General features: G+C 40.3%; 1 protein-coding gene across 1 annotated transcript; it reads right to left on the bottom strand.

Annotated features, from left to right (window-relative positions):
• Nucleotides 1-6,427: 6,427 nt before the first annotated feature.
• Nucleotides 6,428-13,848, bottom strand: sox18 (SRY-box transcription factor 18). The gene is made up of 2 exons (XM_046057006.1): nucleotides 13,029-13,848; nucleotides 6,428-11,290 (listed from the first exon to the last, which is right to left on the bottom strand). Exons 1-2 carry the CDS (start codon nucleotides 13,429-13,431, stop codon nucleotides 9,888-9,890), a joined length of 1,806 nt encoding a protein of 601 aa, XP_045912962.1. The 5' UTR covers nucleotides 13,432-13,848; the 3' UTR covers nucleotides 6,428-9,887.
• Nucleotides 13,849-17,112: the final 3,264 nt, after the last annotated feature.

Raw genomic sequence — 17,112 nt, 5'->3', positions numbered from 1 at the left:
TTAAACTCTGATATAGTGGGTTGTAGCATAAAGGAGCAATGTTACTCTGGTGACAGTGAATGTTCCAGTCCAGTTACACTTTAATTGTGTAGTTTTCATTCTATTACTAGAGCTCCATGCACACCTATTCATCATCTGTAGAAATCCAAAGACTGAAAGACTAGCGGGGACTTATTACAGTTGTTAAATTGTGATTAGACTGTCGCTGCTTAGGGAAGAGGGTTCAGCAAACTTTTAAATATTACTCTTTGGATTATGAATTTGCCATGGGCACTGAGTGACCAACTTTCATCGGGGTGAACGTGCACCATCCTGAAACATCGTTGGCAGTCCTCATGATACAGCCATTTTTTTCCTTTAATTTTTATAAATGCAACCATATGAAGAATATCTGCCTTTTCTGTGTTGGATTTAGTTTGTGAAAAGGGACACAGATGAGCCCAACATGTCGATGAAAAGTTGTACTAGCACAGCAGTTATAATGAAAATTCCTCCGTGATAGAGCCAGACCCAGAGGCCGGACAACTCATGGCTCTGTAGCAAATAAATTATGCTTTATATTAATATGAAGATTACCATACTATTCCATCTGTGATTTCTATCAGTGTTTTCTAGCAGCTACATGTTCTTTTCTTGGGACTGAATTAGTAAGTAAGGTCGATGTACAAACTATGAACCTTCATTAAAAAACTTAAATCATGGTGATAAATCTGACTGATAAACAGATGATCAGATGTGTTTATTAGATCACTGAACGTGAATAGATTTAAAGAGGAAAAAGAAAATATTAAAAGATGAAACACATGAAACACAGAGGCAAGACGTTGAGTCTAGACTGTATCTGTCATCAATTCCTACTTAATATGCAACAGTGTGTAAGAGACACACACACGCCATTATTTCATGTCCAGCGGTTAGAGTCCGCGTGGAAATTCAAAAGCACATGGGCATAAAATAGTAGGTTTTGGTCACTTTTTACACACATGCATGCATTCACAGTATAATGGCACACACACACACACACACACACAACAGATACACAAAGTTTCATGCAAGAACATTACAGAACAGTATACACAAAGAAGTTGCAAACTGCACAAACTCACAAACAAACACATTTACAGTGTAAACCAGCTGTCATCTCACATCAGAGTCTATGAAATCACACACACACATGAGCAACCACAGACACACACACACACACACAACACACGCAGACACACAAAGACACACACAGTTAGTGAGTCAGTGTGTAGTTGTGGTGACTGATCTAACATCCTAACCACATGTGGCCAATAAAACACCACAGAGACAGAAAGAGACGGGAAAATCCCTCACTCTCTCTCATTCCAACTCTCCTGCATAGTCTCTCTCTCTTAATCAGGCTCTCTCTCTCAAACACATGGATGTACAAATTCCATTCTCTCTGCCTCTCCCTGTATTTCTCTCTGGTGTTTTTGTTCCTCAGTGTATCTCCATATGCATCTTTAATGTCTGTGTCTCTCTGTCTCTCTCACCATGCATTCAAACTGTGAGCACAACAATGAAGATATCACCAAACATGCACTCATTCTATAAGGAGATACTAACATGGATGTTTTAACTTTCTTGGAGACAAAAATGAGATACTGGACTATTATTGATCCAAGTTCCTCCCGTGCTGTGTGCAGTGTTCACAGTTTTTTAATGCCAAACTACTACCTGGTCCTATATGATATGATGGTGTGCGTATGAATTAACCCGATGTCACTCCCAAGTCATCACATGGACACACGGTCAGGCCTCTTGGCATCAGTTTTTAACGCATTGGGGTAGGCCCTTTGGCCTTAGTGTTGAATGCTAAAAGTAGGCGTAGTAAATAAATAACAGAAAAGCCCAGGTAAGGATGTGGTGGACGTTTACCCAGGAGGATGGTGTTCAGTTCCTGTGTGAAATAACAACTCAACTTACGTAGGTGAAATCATGTAAGTAACGTTGTTATTTAAACCCAAATCATGATCTTTTCCTAAACCTAACTAAGTAGTTTTGGTGCATAAACCTATCCAAACTAATGGTTAACATTTAACAACATTAACCATTTTATTTTGAAAGTCTAATCAAGAGTCTTGACCAAGGGTCCATATGTGACGAGTTGAGAGTCAGAATGTGTTAAATAGCATGCTGGACATTCGCATTTCATGTCTCTGCATTTTAAGCTTTTCTTGGGTCAGTTTAACAGAGTTACATATGCCGCATTTCATGAATTTTAGACTTACAGGAAAGGACAAAGACAGGTGACCTTCGTCATCATGGTAACAAGTTTGGTTAGGTTTGGACACCAAAACGACTTAAATTAAGTTTAAGTTTAAAAAGATAATGGTTTGGGTTGGTATAAGTTAAAGAGATCATATTATGCTCATTTTCAGGTTCCTAATTTTATTTAGGGGTTGAACAGGTGTGACGGCCTGGGGCCTGGGGGTTGGCCTGTTCTCTGTCCTTTTCTTTTCAGGTCTGTCTTCCTGTTTGGTTGGACACACCCACCTCGTTGGCGATTGCAGCCACTTGTTTAAGTCCTTAAAACGCTGTGGTGAACCAAGATGGTTCCTCCTCGCGACCTCTCTCCTGGACGGCGGGTGCCTTTCAGGAGCTCCTTTTCTTTTGGTTGTTTGCTTTGAGTATGATGAGTTCAAGTTTACTTGTGTTTTGAGTTAATTATAAGTTAAGGTAACTTTAATAAAACCTTATGATTCATTTAAACTGTTTTCTGCGTGGACTTTCCCTCTTTGTTATGTTCTTCCACGTGCTGGGCATAATACAGGTTTACATGGTTTAAGAAAAACAAACACCATATATTTATGTGTGTAGCTACTGAGTGAAGCATCTCACATGTTGCACATGTGCAGTACCTAGTTAAGGACCACTAGGCAATCAGATGCAGAGTAGGGCGGCTCTTGACAAGCTGGTAATCAGGGCTTCGGTTCAACTGGGCATGTTCCTGAACCAGCTTAGCAACCTAAATTGGAGCAAGACGTTTCAGGGTAGTAAGTTATTAATTTGTAACAAATTGCTCTTTCATACGTAACGTTTTAACCGTGCACTGTCTCTACATCACGGTAACAACTTAATGTCCATTGACTGCCTAATGTTCTGAGCACAAAACTGAAATGATGAAGGTTTCAAAACTAGATCCCAACACAGGCGCCTTCGTCAAGAACACAGCGCCTCAAGTTCAGGTGTGATCATTTTAAAGATGTGTTACATTCTTGAACTTGAACAAGAGCTGAATTCAGTGACTTCCAATGTGTCTTGTCGTTACTGTGAGGTTCCCAGAAAACCAGCTGAGACTTTTTATTCCCTCATTACATTCTTTCTTCCTTTCTACTTTGCTTCAGTGACCCCTTAATTGTCCTAAATGTCCATCTCTTACCTACGTAATGTTTACAGATTCTCGTCACAAAAGTTGTGTCGACACACTGGATTGTTATATAGATTGTTGTTTTAAGGACATAAAAGTAATGATCAGAACTTGTGAAAGAAAGAAATCCTTCATCTTCTTTTAATGTTCTCATAACCAAACAGGAACGTGGTAGCAACCACTTGTCTTTGTTTGGGTCGCCACAGAGCACAAAACCAACATGTCACATGAGACTCAAGTGAAATTTCTTGTCTGTTTGCAAACAGAAACTACACAGGGACCTTTACACACACACACACACACACACACACACACCATGTACACACCCTGGAAGCTCACATGTGTTCATTTCCAGCTGGGAGCAGGGGAATCCAGGCTTATGTTATCTTTTCCAGTCAGGGTAACAAGCAGCGGGGTGAGGTGTTCCCATAAAAATATACACCTCTTCCTCTCTCACTACACGCACACATATGGAGGCACACACACCCTTTCCGAACATCCCAAACTTCCACAGGAGTTTCCTCCTGGTGGCTCACATTCCTGTCAGTTACCTCAGCAACACACATAAATTCTTAAAAACCCTTACACCAACACACACACACACACTTAGTACAGAACATGACCCTGTGTAGGAAAACTCACACATTCTCCACATCACTCACAATCCCCAGTTTGGTTTTTATAGTACAGTAAAGATATGTATATAACCAAAAGCCACCATAATTGAACCTAATGGAAATGTTACTGTAATAAAAGATCTGCAAGTCTGACAAAAGAGGGGGTGTGAGATTGAGTGGGAGACTGAGGTGAAAAGGGGTTAAATGGGGTGAAACAGATTGTTTAAAGGCTAAAAGAGGACGGTTGTAAGAAAAGTAGAAAGGTGAGATGAAAGAAGAGAGAAAAAGAGAAAAGAATGACGTGAAACAAAAAAGGAAGTTGGGTAGAAAGAGAGAGAGAGGAACAAAAAAGAGGAAGATGGGGGAAGAGAGGAATTAGGGGAAACCGGGTAAATTGGGTGAAACAGTTGTGTCCTGATGAAAGACAAGCAGATAGGGCAAAATGGGGCAAGTGAGCAACATGTGGGGGAAATAAAAACAAAGAGGGGATTTGAAGCATTTAGAAGATGACTAGAAGAAATGGTTGGTTGTTGTAAGAAGATGTGGAAAGAAAGGTGCATAGTGCTAAATGTGGCCAGAAACAAGAAGGTAGAGGCAAAAGGGAGCATGAATGGGTTGAAAAGGGGCGTCAGTAGTTCAGTCCGTAAGGATTAGGCTGGGAACCAGAGGGCCACCGGTTCGAATCAAGCTCAGACCAGAGTTGCGGAGCGTGGACTGGTAGCTGGAGAGGTACCAGTTCATCTCCAGGGGTTAAATAAAATACATCATCTTCTTCTAAAAGGAGATGAAGCGATCAAAGCGGGTAAATGTGATGTAAATATGAGGGTGACATGAAGGAGATTGAGTGACATTCAGCAAAATGTGAGAAAGTTGGAATAAAGAGGGGGAAAGAGTGAAAAAAAGGCAATGAGGAGAGAAAGATGGAAGAAAGAAGAAAAATGTGGAGAAAAGGGAATTGTGGAGAAAAGGAAAAAGGTGAGATCGAAGGACACAGAGAAAGAAAAAAGGGCTAACACATACGAAACAAGGAATCAAACATGTGGGAAAGAGAAGAAAAAGAAGAGAAATTTTACTGTGACTGGGGGGCTGAGAGGGAATATAATAAGACCGAAAACTGATACAAAAAAGAGAAGAAAACAGACTGCCAGGAAGAGAGAAGGAGTGAACAGTTTTCCTTGTTCCAAATGTTTTCTTTTGAGTCCATCAGCGGTTTGTTCGGGGGGAAACTGCCCCGCTGAGCCAAACTCGTTTAGCATCTGATCTGAACCCAGAGAGGACAGAATCAGAGCAGATCACAGAGGATTACGGCACCACACAAACACTGAGGTGATTGTCTCTCTGTCTCCCCCCGTTTTCTCCTCTTCGCCTCCTTTTCCCACCCCACCCTTTTTCTCGTCTTCCTTATACAGTATATCCATCAAAAGACCAGGAGACTTGATGACTGAGATCCACAGCTTTTACAGTGGACATTGAAAAAATACAATGCAGTTACTGTTTGTTCTTTAAAAAAGCTGCTTATTTTACTGCATTTTACTTTTTAAAAATTGTTATACAAAGTTGCAAAGTTATTCAGTTCATCTGTCTCTCTAACAGTTTGACCACCCTGCAGACTTCTGAATCGCCAACCGCATTTCTGATTTGTTCAGCAATTCAAATAGATCTTGGCTGAGTTCAGCACTGACAAAACGTAGCAAAACGTTTATTTTAATGGAAACTGTGGTGCCTCTCAAGATTCTCCCTTAACACTTCATCCATGATGTGGTGTTGGAAAACTAACTTCCGTGAAATTTGACGTATTATCCAGTGGAGAGGAGAGAGCTCAGTGTCAACACAGTCAGTGTGACATTTTGAATATATTTTTGTTTTTATTGCTGTAGAATCACATTGAAATGAAATATTCTGGATGCCTTGCCTGAGGATGAATCACCATTAGTAAAGGGTCACAGGAAGGAGCCATGACTATAAACAGGAAGTAGTTTGACAGTTAGGGTGAAGTGGAAATATTATCAGCCATGTTCGGTTCTTGACTCATAACACATTACACTGAAACTGTTTGATTTTTTAGCTCAGGTTTTTCTTATTCAACCAGATACATTTTTCAAAATCATCTCCTAATTGTTTTATGTTGTAATCTTAAGAAACTTAATTGGCTAACCCTTAACTTGATCCGATTGGTTTTACTTAACCAAAGTTAAAGAATTGGCTAAACAAACATTTTCCAATCATCACATTCTGACAGAATGAACTTCAAGGTGATAAACACCACAAAGGTTCAAATAATTTGTCACAAATCTATACATTGCAAAACAAACTAAATGCACAATCTACATTTAATTATTTGTTCTCATCAGACAGTTGTTTGAGATGTTTCTGTTATGTTTGTCAGCTCTCAGATGTGAATATCACAAAACCAAAGTGCAGCCTTAGAAATGTTTATTTTGCAAAATTATTTTAACAAACAGAACAGATCTATTTACAGCCAACCCACATTTTTCAAATATAAACACAAACAAAACCATGTACTACAGAAAATATAATAATGATCCCTGTCAGACAGATTTAGAAGTATCACAGTGACACTTCTGGGAAAATCCTGGTTTTAATTTGTCGTTATATGACTGCTGAGAAAATGTCCTTTGTTTTAATCCCAAAATCTTGGGTGTTTCGTTTTTTTCCTGCAGATAATTATTACCAAAAGCCCCAGAGTTATTGCACGACTTTAAAAAAATTCCTGTCTCTCTGATGTTCTTTGTGTGTCACAGTAAATTAAAATGGAAACAAGACTCTGTTTGGTGTCAACAGAAAAGAATGTCAAATGCAGATGTAGAAGTAACTTTGCTTGAACTGCTGCTTCTCTGTGGCTTCTTCCTCTAGAGGAATTGTTAAGAAAAATCTACTGTTGCTCTGTTCTCAACCAATGGAGGTCACAAGGAACGGTGTGGTAAATATAACTGGTTTCACTGTACAAAATACTCAATTTTGTTCTACTGTTTCATATACAAAAAAAAGTATTGTCTGTAGGACTAATGCAGAACAGATGCAGGATAGATCCTTGAAGAGAGATTTCTGTTTTTTGCTCCCACTGTTTACATAGATATTACAGGATAAATGCTACATAAACACATAAAGAGAGACCTCTACAGTGGCTACAACTGTTGATTTTTCATTTTCTCAGCACAAACAAAACCACAAGTTCTTATTTTAATTTCCAGTCATTTAGGTAAAAAACAGTGGTGTGGGAGGGAAAGTTTGGTGGTGTCACTGGTAGAGCAAAGTGTAATATGTAACCCATTAAAGACCTTTAGAATTCCTTTCGAAGGCAAGTTTATAATACACATTTAAGAGGAACATAAAAAAGTGGAAACTCACTGCTCCAATGCTTTTATATTTAAATCATCTTTAAAGGTCTAGTTCAACCTTCTGGGATATACGCATTTCCTTTCTTGCTCAGAGTGAGGTGAGAATATCATAATCACTGTCAGTTCGGTTGGATAAGTGAAGCTGGAGCCGGGAGGCAATTAGCCTGACTTAGCACAAAGACTGTGAGCAGGGGAAACAGCTTGCCTTTAGCAGTCCAAAGTTTCAAATCAGCCATCCATCACCTCTAAATTTCACTTTTATCACCATTATTTGTTAAGTACACAAACTTACGGGGAGCTACCTGGTGTAACTATTTCTTGGCAAACTCTGTAGCTAACTCTGAAGCCTACAATACACATAGACATGATAGCGGTTTTGAAAATCTCATATAACTCTCAGCAAGATAGCGAATAAACGTATTTCCTATAATGTCAAACTATTCCTTTAAGAAAATAAATCTATAAAACAATCTTTAAAACAACAAAATAAACACAGCCCTTTCTGTACAAAAACATATTTAAAATAATGGACATTTAACTTTTGATAAGTAGTGTTCTTTCTGTACAGCTAAGACATTAAACCCAGTGCAAAGAGAACAATTCATAGTCTCAGTTTCTCCTTCACATACTGCCGAGAGGCATAGCAACTATATGTACAGTAAATGGCTACATCAAACCAAGGTTTCCAAAATGACCTAGCACATGAACAATTATCCTTAAATGTTTTAATGAAATTGAGAATGGAACAATCTGTAATTTAACGGTCAAGCTGCTTACCAATATCTGGTACAGTAAAATGTTGCTTTGCATTAATTTGCAAATACGCAAACGTATAAAGGGATGCTGTTTTCAGGATATACCACATAAGACTTGTTCCAATGGCACTGCATATGTAGAACCTAATCTTCTTCTCTTTGTAGAACTAAATTACACTTTGAAATAGGACATTTTGTTTAAACAAGTGATGTGCTTGTTTCACCAGAGGGGCTTGCTGATTAAAAAGTATGATCTTTGAATCATCAACATATCTGTCTTTGCCAAAAAGCAAAACAACTTAAAACTTACAGATTTTAGCATGGAGTTTGACATGAGGCCCTGTTATGGACTGAGACTGAGAGGGAACGGCATGTATCATGGTCAGAAAGAACCCGACCCAGCTTGTAAAACATCCTGATAGTTTGTGGGAGACATCAGTGGTCTGCTCTGGGTCTGTGGCCAAGGCTTTCCCGACAACACTGCAGAGAGATATCTGGAGGCTGAATTGAAGTCTCTCCCATCGAGTCTTTTTCTCTTTGTCCATCTCCCGACCTTCATTGTCAAATGTTTCCATTTAACGAAAAACATGAGTAAACCTAAACTTTAAGAAGTTCAGTGAGATGAATATTTGTCTGGTCCTGAGATGAATTGTCAAAAATAATATGAGATGATCATGAAATTCAGATTTGACGTAGTTGTGTATTTTTCTGATGACCAGAGAACACAGTGCAATCAAAAAAATAATCGTGCTTGCATAATCTTATCTTCCTGTAGCATGTACTGTGGGGTTAGAGTGCAGAGAATCAAAACTGGTGGAACAACTAGGAGCTTAGTTCTTTGTTCAAAGGTACTTCAACAAAGACAAGCACTTGTTGCACATCCCTGAATCCTTCAGGTTATGTAGCCACCAGAACAAATTCCAGGTCATACATGTATCCAGCTGCTGATAAAGATTCACGTTTTATTAGTATAACACATGCTAAAAAAGAGACAGAGCATCCTTGATAAGTAAGTGACAAACTAAAATCTATTCTAAGGTGCCGTCCAGCTGCCTTCTGTTTATCTTCACTATGGCCTATTTCTTTTTTCAGGTAGGACTAAGCACTGGTGCCAAAATTCAAAATATTGCAACCTCTGAGCAGCACAATGTCATCATGCCCCCCCCCCACCCCATCTTGATTTTCTCCTTAAGATAGCTAACCGGATTAGCTAATGTCATCTGCTATACTAGCAAAGTGACTGACAGTGGCTAATTTTGCAGTTGCTCAAGAAAAGACAAGACTAGCTGCTTGAGCTTCTGCCTCCAGGTGTCTAGAGCTAGTAATCTCTGCATTTCTTACAAATCAATCAAAAAACTATGAATGAAAGCTGGTTAGCTAGCCAGCGAACTGTTTGATATCATGTTTAGGAATGCACTAAGTAATCTAAAAATTAGTTAGCACTTAAAATTTATTTTTAAAATTTTATTTTCATCTTTGCAAGTTATTTTTTTTTCCACTTAAAACTGTGGGTTTTGGCTCTACCCAGCTCAGTCTTCTGCACACATTTGTAGGATGAAAGCACTCACTTAATTTTTTGAATTTATTTAATTTTTAAATTTAGAGTTCTATCTATGAGATTTAAGTAAGAGATGACAACGACTAGACTAAAAGTATGAGCCAAAACTAATCTTTCAGACATACTTCCTCACTCATGTAACAGTGCTTCAAATGAACCAAACCTAACTGTGCTATATGCAAGGAGGTACATATAAGAGATAATTTATCCAGTGATACAGGCACTGTAATAGACAGCACTGCTGGCATCAGAAAGCGCAGATATAAGAGGGCTGCTCGCTTCATCACACCCACCAGCACCATTCAAAATGCTACTGACATCCCTGTTAATAATACTGCTAACACTGCTATTCATGCTACTACCTACACTACTGCTACTGCGTCCACTCACTACTTTGGATACCCCCCCACAGCCCCCACCATGTCCGTAGGCCTCCTCTCGATTCCTTCTGACATTAACATACTGGTCAAATTCGTGCCTGTCCACTTCGGTCCAAAACTCATCAGAGGAAGACCCCAAATGGCTGGAGGACTCTGGATTCGAAGGGTCTAAGTGCAAAGAGGGAGGGAAGGTTGACGGGGGGATGGAGGATGAACAGGAAGAAGGGGAAGTTTCAGGAGGAGGTGAAAGTTGCCCCAGGTGAGAGGGCATGTAATATGCAGCATTCGGGGTGCTGCTCCCATACATTTGGCTGAAGTAGCTAACAGGAGCACTGGCTTGATGTGGCGTTTGGTGGGATTTCATCTGCTCTGGGAGATTGATGGCGGGCTGAGTGTAGGAAACAGGGGAGGAGTCGGATAGAGGTGGTGGGCACTTTAGAGGACTCCTCAAGGAGATGTGGTGACCTGAGGGATGATTAGCATTTAACCGAGAGTTGACTGAACTCGCCAAAACTGAAGTAACAGAGCTCATGCTTGAGCTCATATTTGACTCAACAGCACTCATTCTAGAATCAACTCTGGAACTTCTGCCAGGACTCAAACTGGAATTCATACTGGTGCCTAAACTTGCACCGGCACTCATTCCTGAACTCTGAACATATGTTGCGGCACCATGTATGGAATTGTGGTGGTTGTTGTAATTATGGCTGTAATGCTGGTTGTGATGGTGAAGGTGGTGGTGGTACCCACTCCAACCTCCCATCCCTGCCTCCTCTTGCATATGTTGGGGGAAAAACACAGATTCCCCTGCTCCATCTTCCAGAATATCCAGAGGGGACATCTCTGGAGTGGGCAGGCCGTAGCTCTCCATCTCTGGGTGTCCTGGGGCCTGGAGGTCTCTGAAGTGCCCAAGAGAAGGCAGCAGGTGGTGGGAGTGATGTTGATGCGCAGGGTGGGCACCTGGATGTCCATAAGTTGAACCTCCAGAAATACTGTCTGCACCCAAGGGGCTGACACCAGGACCTAATCCAAGGCCTGGTGCCCCGCCCTGGGCTAGGCTGTGCAGCAGAAGCCCTGGTTCAACCCGCTTGAGTTTTTTGGTGGTCTTTTTGCGGCGAGGCCTGTACTTGTAGTGCGGGTGATCCTGGAGGTGCTGGACACGGAGACGTTCCGCTTCCTCCACAAACGGCCGCTTGTCTGTAGCACTCAGGGACTTCCAAGACTGACCTGAAAGATATGAAGAAGACAAAATTACAAAATTACATACATTATTTTTATCATCTTAGCAAAGAAAGAAGGTACTCAAAAAAAGGATCACTATTATTATCACTGATAATCATTATCTAAATCAAAGTCAACAACATCTTCTTCAGACTGTAGATTCTAGGGCTGCAAATGACAATTAATCTAAAGATTATTTCTTGATTTTAAGTTAATTGTTTGGCTTATAAAATATCATACAATTGTGAAAAAATGTCATCACAAACAACAAACAAACAAACGGACATATTCAAACTGCTTGTTATGTCCAACAAACTGTCCAAAACCCAAAGGTATTCAGTTTACTATTATAGCAGACAATCAAAAAAAATCATGTTTGAATATCTTGAACCTGTGAAATACCAACATGTTTGCTAAGAAATTACTTAAAGAAGGAAATGATTATCAAAATCAGCCAATCAATATTTTGTGTTCTTGGCTATTGTGCGCTAAATTGAATCCTATATGTATTTGTTATGTCAGTGTACACGTTCAAGGCTCTACTGTGGTTCCAGAAGATCTTGGTGATCTCCCTGCAATGTGTGTTAGGTCTAATTAAATTAAACAGCAGTGATGGGGAAAAACAAACAAAAACACACACAACGACAGCAGCATTTACAGTGAAACCACAAAAGTTCTCACCCTCAAACCGCTCAAGTAGCTGCTACAACAAGAACAGTAAGGAAATGTGTTTCTACATGTGTTCTTTATTGTGTTGAAATAAAGACTGTTGATAATTGAGTCTATACTATGCCCCCACATACCTTTAGTTTGTGTGTGTTCTTAATGTCATCTGGTCTAAAAGCTGATCAGATACATAAACTGCCATGATTTGCAGCCACCGGTCTGATTATTATTTATACACTGCATTATGTGCTCACATCCCAGTTTGTCTTATGATTGTAGACACCAGCAGACTAGAGATCTGAGAAACACGCTTCTTTCCAGAAACTTGAATCTCAGAGTGTCTCTGAAAATCTCAGGCAGTGAAAGAACTCAGCATACTTTGTAAATTGAAGTGTGGACATTAGACATTATATGTATTTGAAGCAGGGTAATATTAGAAAGACCATGTAACTCACTAAAGTAATCTTCTTACTTTGTTCTGCTTTTTTGAAGAATTGTAGTATTACACTATGGAGTTTGGTACATAATGAGCGCATGATGACCAGCAGAGAAGTTATTTATGCTGCAGGAGTGATTTGAGAAGTTTCTGTGGACATTTGTTGTGGAAACTACAAACTTTTCACACCTTTCAAGTGACAATTTGATGCTCAGGAGATTACTTTAATGTCAACACTTCAATGTGGAGATCTACACATGAAATATTATATTAATCTCACTGCAAGATAATTGTTGGAATCTTACATAAGAACATCAGCTAAATCATGTGAAACTGCAGAGTTGTTCTTCAGTCAAACATAAATTATTACCGATGTCAGTTTAGACAGAGTAGCAACCCAGTATATGTATATATATATATATATATATATACATATACTGGGAAATTGGGTCCTGATGTGGTAGATTTCACACTTCGACAAAGTTTAAATGATGCAAAAAAATTTGAATTGACCTAGGTCGAGAGATTTTTTCCTACTATTAAACTTTTAAAAAGTTGCCAACCCTGCTTGGATTTCATCACTGAAAGGTATTTACTGAAGAGTTTTTTTGCCCTGTTTAAGTTTTTTATTCCTTGTCTTACCGAGCATCTTGCTGAGAACAGCATTGTGCAGGTCAGGATTCTGCACGGCCAGTCGCTTCCTTTCATCTTTAGCCCAGACCATGAAGGCATTCATGGGCCTGCGGATTCTCTGCTCACCCCCCACGGCCTTCCCATCGGCCGTGCCTGCCGACACACCTCCTGCCTGGGTGAGGTCTGGACCCTGTCCCCCTAAACTGGGTGTGAGGGAAATCCTTGGTTCTGTTCTCCTCATGTTCCCGGTTCCAAGGCCATCAGAACTGCAGTCGCCGGAGAGGTTCTGCTCAAAACCCATTTCAGAATCAGAAGCAGGGCTCGGGGTCCTGGACGCCCAGGGGCCCCCGAGAGACACCCGGCTGGCATGCAGAAGAGTCTCTCTAGACAAGCTGGGCTCAGTTAAATTCATTCCAGAACCGGCTGTGGATTCAACTTTTAGTCCAAGTTAAATTCTGCAAACGTCTGTCTCAGTTTGATGGGTTGCAAAGTTCTGGAAGAAATGTGTAAATCAAAGTGGTTCAGATGACAAAGGGAAATATCAAGAGAGGAATTTGATGGATTTGGAGCACAAATCCCAAAGCAAAGCATCGAGATCTGAGAGGAGGGGGAAGACGAGAAAGAAAGAGAAAACAAACAAGTTGTGGTGCAGGATATTCCCCCTGAAAGTGATCCACAATGACTCTGCCTCTTTCTTTTCTTCACTCCTTTTTTTCTCAAAAGACAACAGTTCTTGTTTGGAGTGTGCGGTGCAGCGGTTTGTCCAAAGCTTGATTCCCCTCCTTCACTTAGGCCGTCCGACTCACTGTCTCTCTGTCTGTCTGCCCAGTTTGAAAGTTTTGAAACTTGTGGCCAGAGTTAACCGACCCATGCTGAGTATATATACTCCGCCCTGACCAATCACATAAATATATAGCTGAGAATTTAACCAATGAGACGCCAGGCTGGCTCGAAAGGAAGGGATGATTGTGTGTGGGAGACAGAGCAAAGGAGGGAGGGGGCAGGTCAAAACGTTGCCTCCCCCTCTTTCCTCCTCCACCAACCGCCACCCTTTCCTCCCCCCTGAAGTCCTACACACACACACACACACACACACACACACACACACCCTGTCCGCCTGTACAGGGAGATGTAATCAGAGTGGTTCCATTGTTTCTGTCCAACTGAGAATGGAGCTTCTCACACACACGAATACACACATTCAAGACACACACGCATGCAAACTGTAGCACACACATATTCACACACTTGCATACATAAATGCACAGATACACACTCCAACACACACACACGAAAGCAGCACACACATTAAAAAGACACATGTGTAATTACGTTTGCACACAAAGACAAAATATGAATACACATATATATATAGTATGTGTTTCTATACGTGTTAGTTCGGCCTTAGAGTGTGTGTGTATTTGAGGGTCAGGACAGTGGTAACACAGTCTACCACAGTCCCAACCAAAGCGATTAGTGGCTGAGTTTAACAACAAGTGAGAGAGAGAGAAGCAATCAGTGGCTGGATTGGGGGTAGGTGGTGGTGTTGACGAGGTTCGGGCGTAGTATACCCCAACTGTAAAGTTCCAGGTTTGATTGATGCAGCAGCAACCAGTTGCTTGTACAAGAAAAGGAATTGCACTTAAAATGCACAGGGACTTAGATTGTCAAATATAGGCAAGTAGTTGGATGTAGTGATATAAAAAGTGTTTGATTAATCATGTATCAATCAACAGAAAGTTAATGAGCAATGATGTTATTGATTAATTGTTACATTTAGGTGCACATTCTCTCTAGCTGTGACTAACTGAGGCAAAGACATGAGTTGAAATGTTGATCAAGAATCATCTCAATAATCCATCAATTATTATTGTACAGGGGAAACAGATTCGCGTGGTGCTTTAATGTGCTGGTCAGAGAATCTGAAAGCATGACAGCCACAGAACAGTTTTCATTCACAAGCTACTTTGAGATGTGGGAAAATGAATCCCAGAAGATTAGAAGCAACATTAACACATATGGGCATGATGAAAAATTTCTTAGATTTTGACAGCTCATTGGATTAAATGTTCTGTATTGTTGTAATAATTTATTATTGCATGTTTTTCAGTCTCAGTAAATAATACAGATACAAATACTGTGTCCTGAACAGAGTAGCTGTGTCTAAGTAATTCGAACGGAAAAACATTTAGTTGCTTTAAAGTCAGATATTATTTTCAAACTCATCCCTCAACTAAATGACCTCTTAAGATGAATATTGTATGTGTTGTGTTTGTCTGTCTGCCAAGGACATGCCCCCCTACCACCTCCCTCCACCACAATATAATGACCCCCTACACACACACATTCACTTTCCTCCCCACGCCCAGCTCCAGGGGAGCCTGCTGCGGCGTCTCAGAGCCTCCTGGTAGACCCACCAGGAACTACTCCTACTTACCACTGCTGTCCCAGGCTTCCCGTACGTGTGTGTGTACTTGCTGCGTCTTTATGCCTTTATGTTATTGTTTATGGTGATTAATACAGTAAGTGTATCAAGGACAGTACATTTCTATTCCTAATGTCCTGATTTTAGCTTTTCTTTAGGCTGATATGGATCACTATGATATATATATATATATATATATATATATATATATATATACATAGCACATTATGTTATCAGATTTTATACTATGAAATTAGTATAAATTAGTGCGAGAGTTGTGCATGGACAATAAAAGCAGAAATCTTATTTTAAAAAAGCACACCAAGATAGACAAAATTTGCTACTAAATCTAAAGATATGTTTTAAAAAAGGTAAATGGATGAAATAGGGCATCAAACTAGCAATCAATACATTTAAATGCAACAATATGAGGTAGAAGACTAGTTAACCTTGAAGATCTACACTCACTCAGATCTGATCATTGCATGCACATACTCAGCTGTGGATGTTTAAAGGAATAGTTCAGCCTTTTAGAAAATATTCCCATTCGTTTTCTTTCCATCAGTGCGATGACAAAATTGACACCATTCTTGTGAAATTTGTGGTTTTAGAGGGGCTTGCATGATGGAGCAATTTCTTGAAATTTGTACCGTTGTGCATGTACGGAGACCAAACTGGTTCTCAGGTGAATGTGGCAACCTGCGCTGTAGCTTCAGGTTTCAGCCCCTGGAAACATGAATCTCTGTATAAAATGCATGGAAATCCATTCAATACTTGTTTCCATATTTCCCTCCAAACTCCAAGTTTAGTAAGTTAATAATGTAAGAAGAGGTGCCCTAGGAAATAATGGACTCAGCAGAGTTAACACCACATCACCAGGCGTTTCTCACCTCATCTGTTGTGTTCATACATTAGGACACCATGGAGTTCATTATCACCTAATGTTCTGTCCAATGTGTGGATGTTTCTATTACTAAAAAAGGAGGAGGTGTGTGTGTGTGTGTGTGTGTGTGTGTGTGTGTGTGTGTGTGTGTGTGTGTGTGTGTGTGTGTGTGTGTGTGTGTGTGTGTGAGAGGGAGAGGGAGAGACAGTGTCGTGGCACCACACCTTTGCCACAAAGGAAATTTGGCAGAGACTCCAGACTTTGTGGCGAGAAAGAAAAGAGAGACAGAGAGAGAAAGAAGGAGGAAGGACATGGCGAGGGGACATTTTTCCTTACAGCTCCTGATAATACACACACTTACACACACTCGCACACAAACACCCACACTCACGCAATCCCACACAAACACAAACAAACATGCACCCGCATTCTGGACAAGAAACCAAGACACAATGGCATCGTAATGGGTGTGTTTACTAGTGTGTGTGCGTGTGTGTTTATGTGTGGGAGAGGTCATGTTCACACACTGTTCTATTTTCGAATGCGCTGAAGGAGGGAAGTGTGTGTGATGATGGATGGGAGACACACACACATGCACACCGTTAACCCGGGTCGCTGCGGGAATCCCCCACCTCTATCACCTACTTAAAAACACACACATACACACAGTTGCGTAATGCACAAGCTACACAAAAGAAACAGCAAACACATACTACCAAAAACACAGATAATTTGTATGACCTTTGACCTTTAAAAATGGGATTTAACAAGCCTTCATGAGCTCT

This window comes from Micropterus dolomieu, linkage group LG08, assembly GCF_021292245.1.
Source record: "Micropterus dolomieu isolate WLL.071019.BEF.003 ecotype Adirondacks linkage group LG08, ASM2129224v1, whole genome shotgun sequence".
In the NCBI taxonomy this organism is placed as follows: domain Eukaryota; kingdom Metazoa; phylum Chordata; class Actinopteri; order Centrarchiformes; family Centrarchidae; genus Micropterus; species Micropterus dolomieu.
The sequence above is the reverse complement of the archived record's forward strand: the minus strand, read 5'-3'. Positions and strand labels throughout refer to the sequence as shown.

Bases quoted from the DNA above. Each gene is read 5' to 3' on its own strand.
- sox18 (XM_046057006.1), bottom strand. From the start codon at position 13,431: ATGAATTTAACTGAGCCCAGCTTGTCTAGAGAGACTCTTCTGCATGCC. The intron at 11,291-13,028 runs GTAAGACAAGGA...CATATCTTTCAG, and splicing joins TGTTCTCAGCAAGATGCTCG to GTCAGTCTTGGAAGTCCCTG.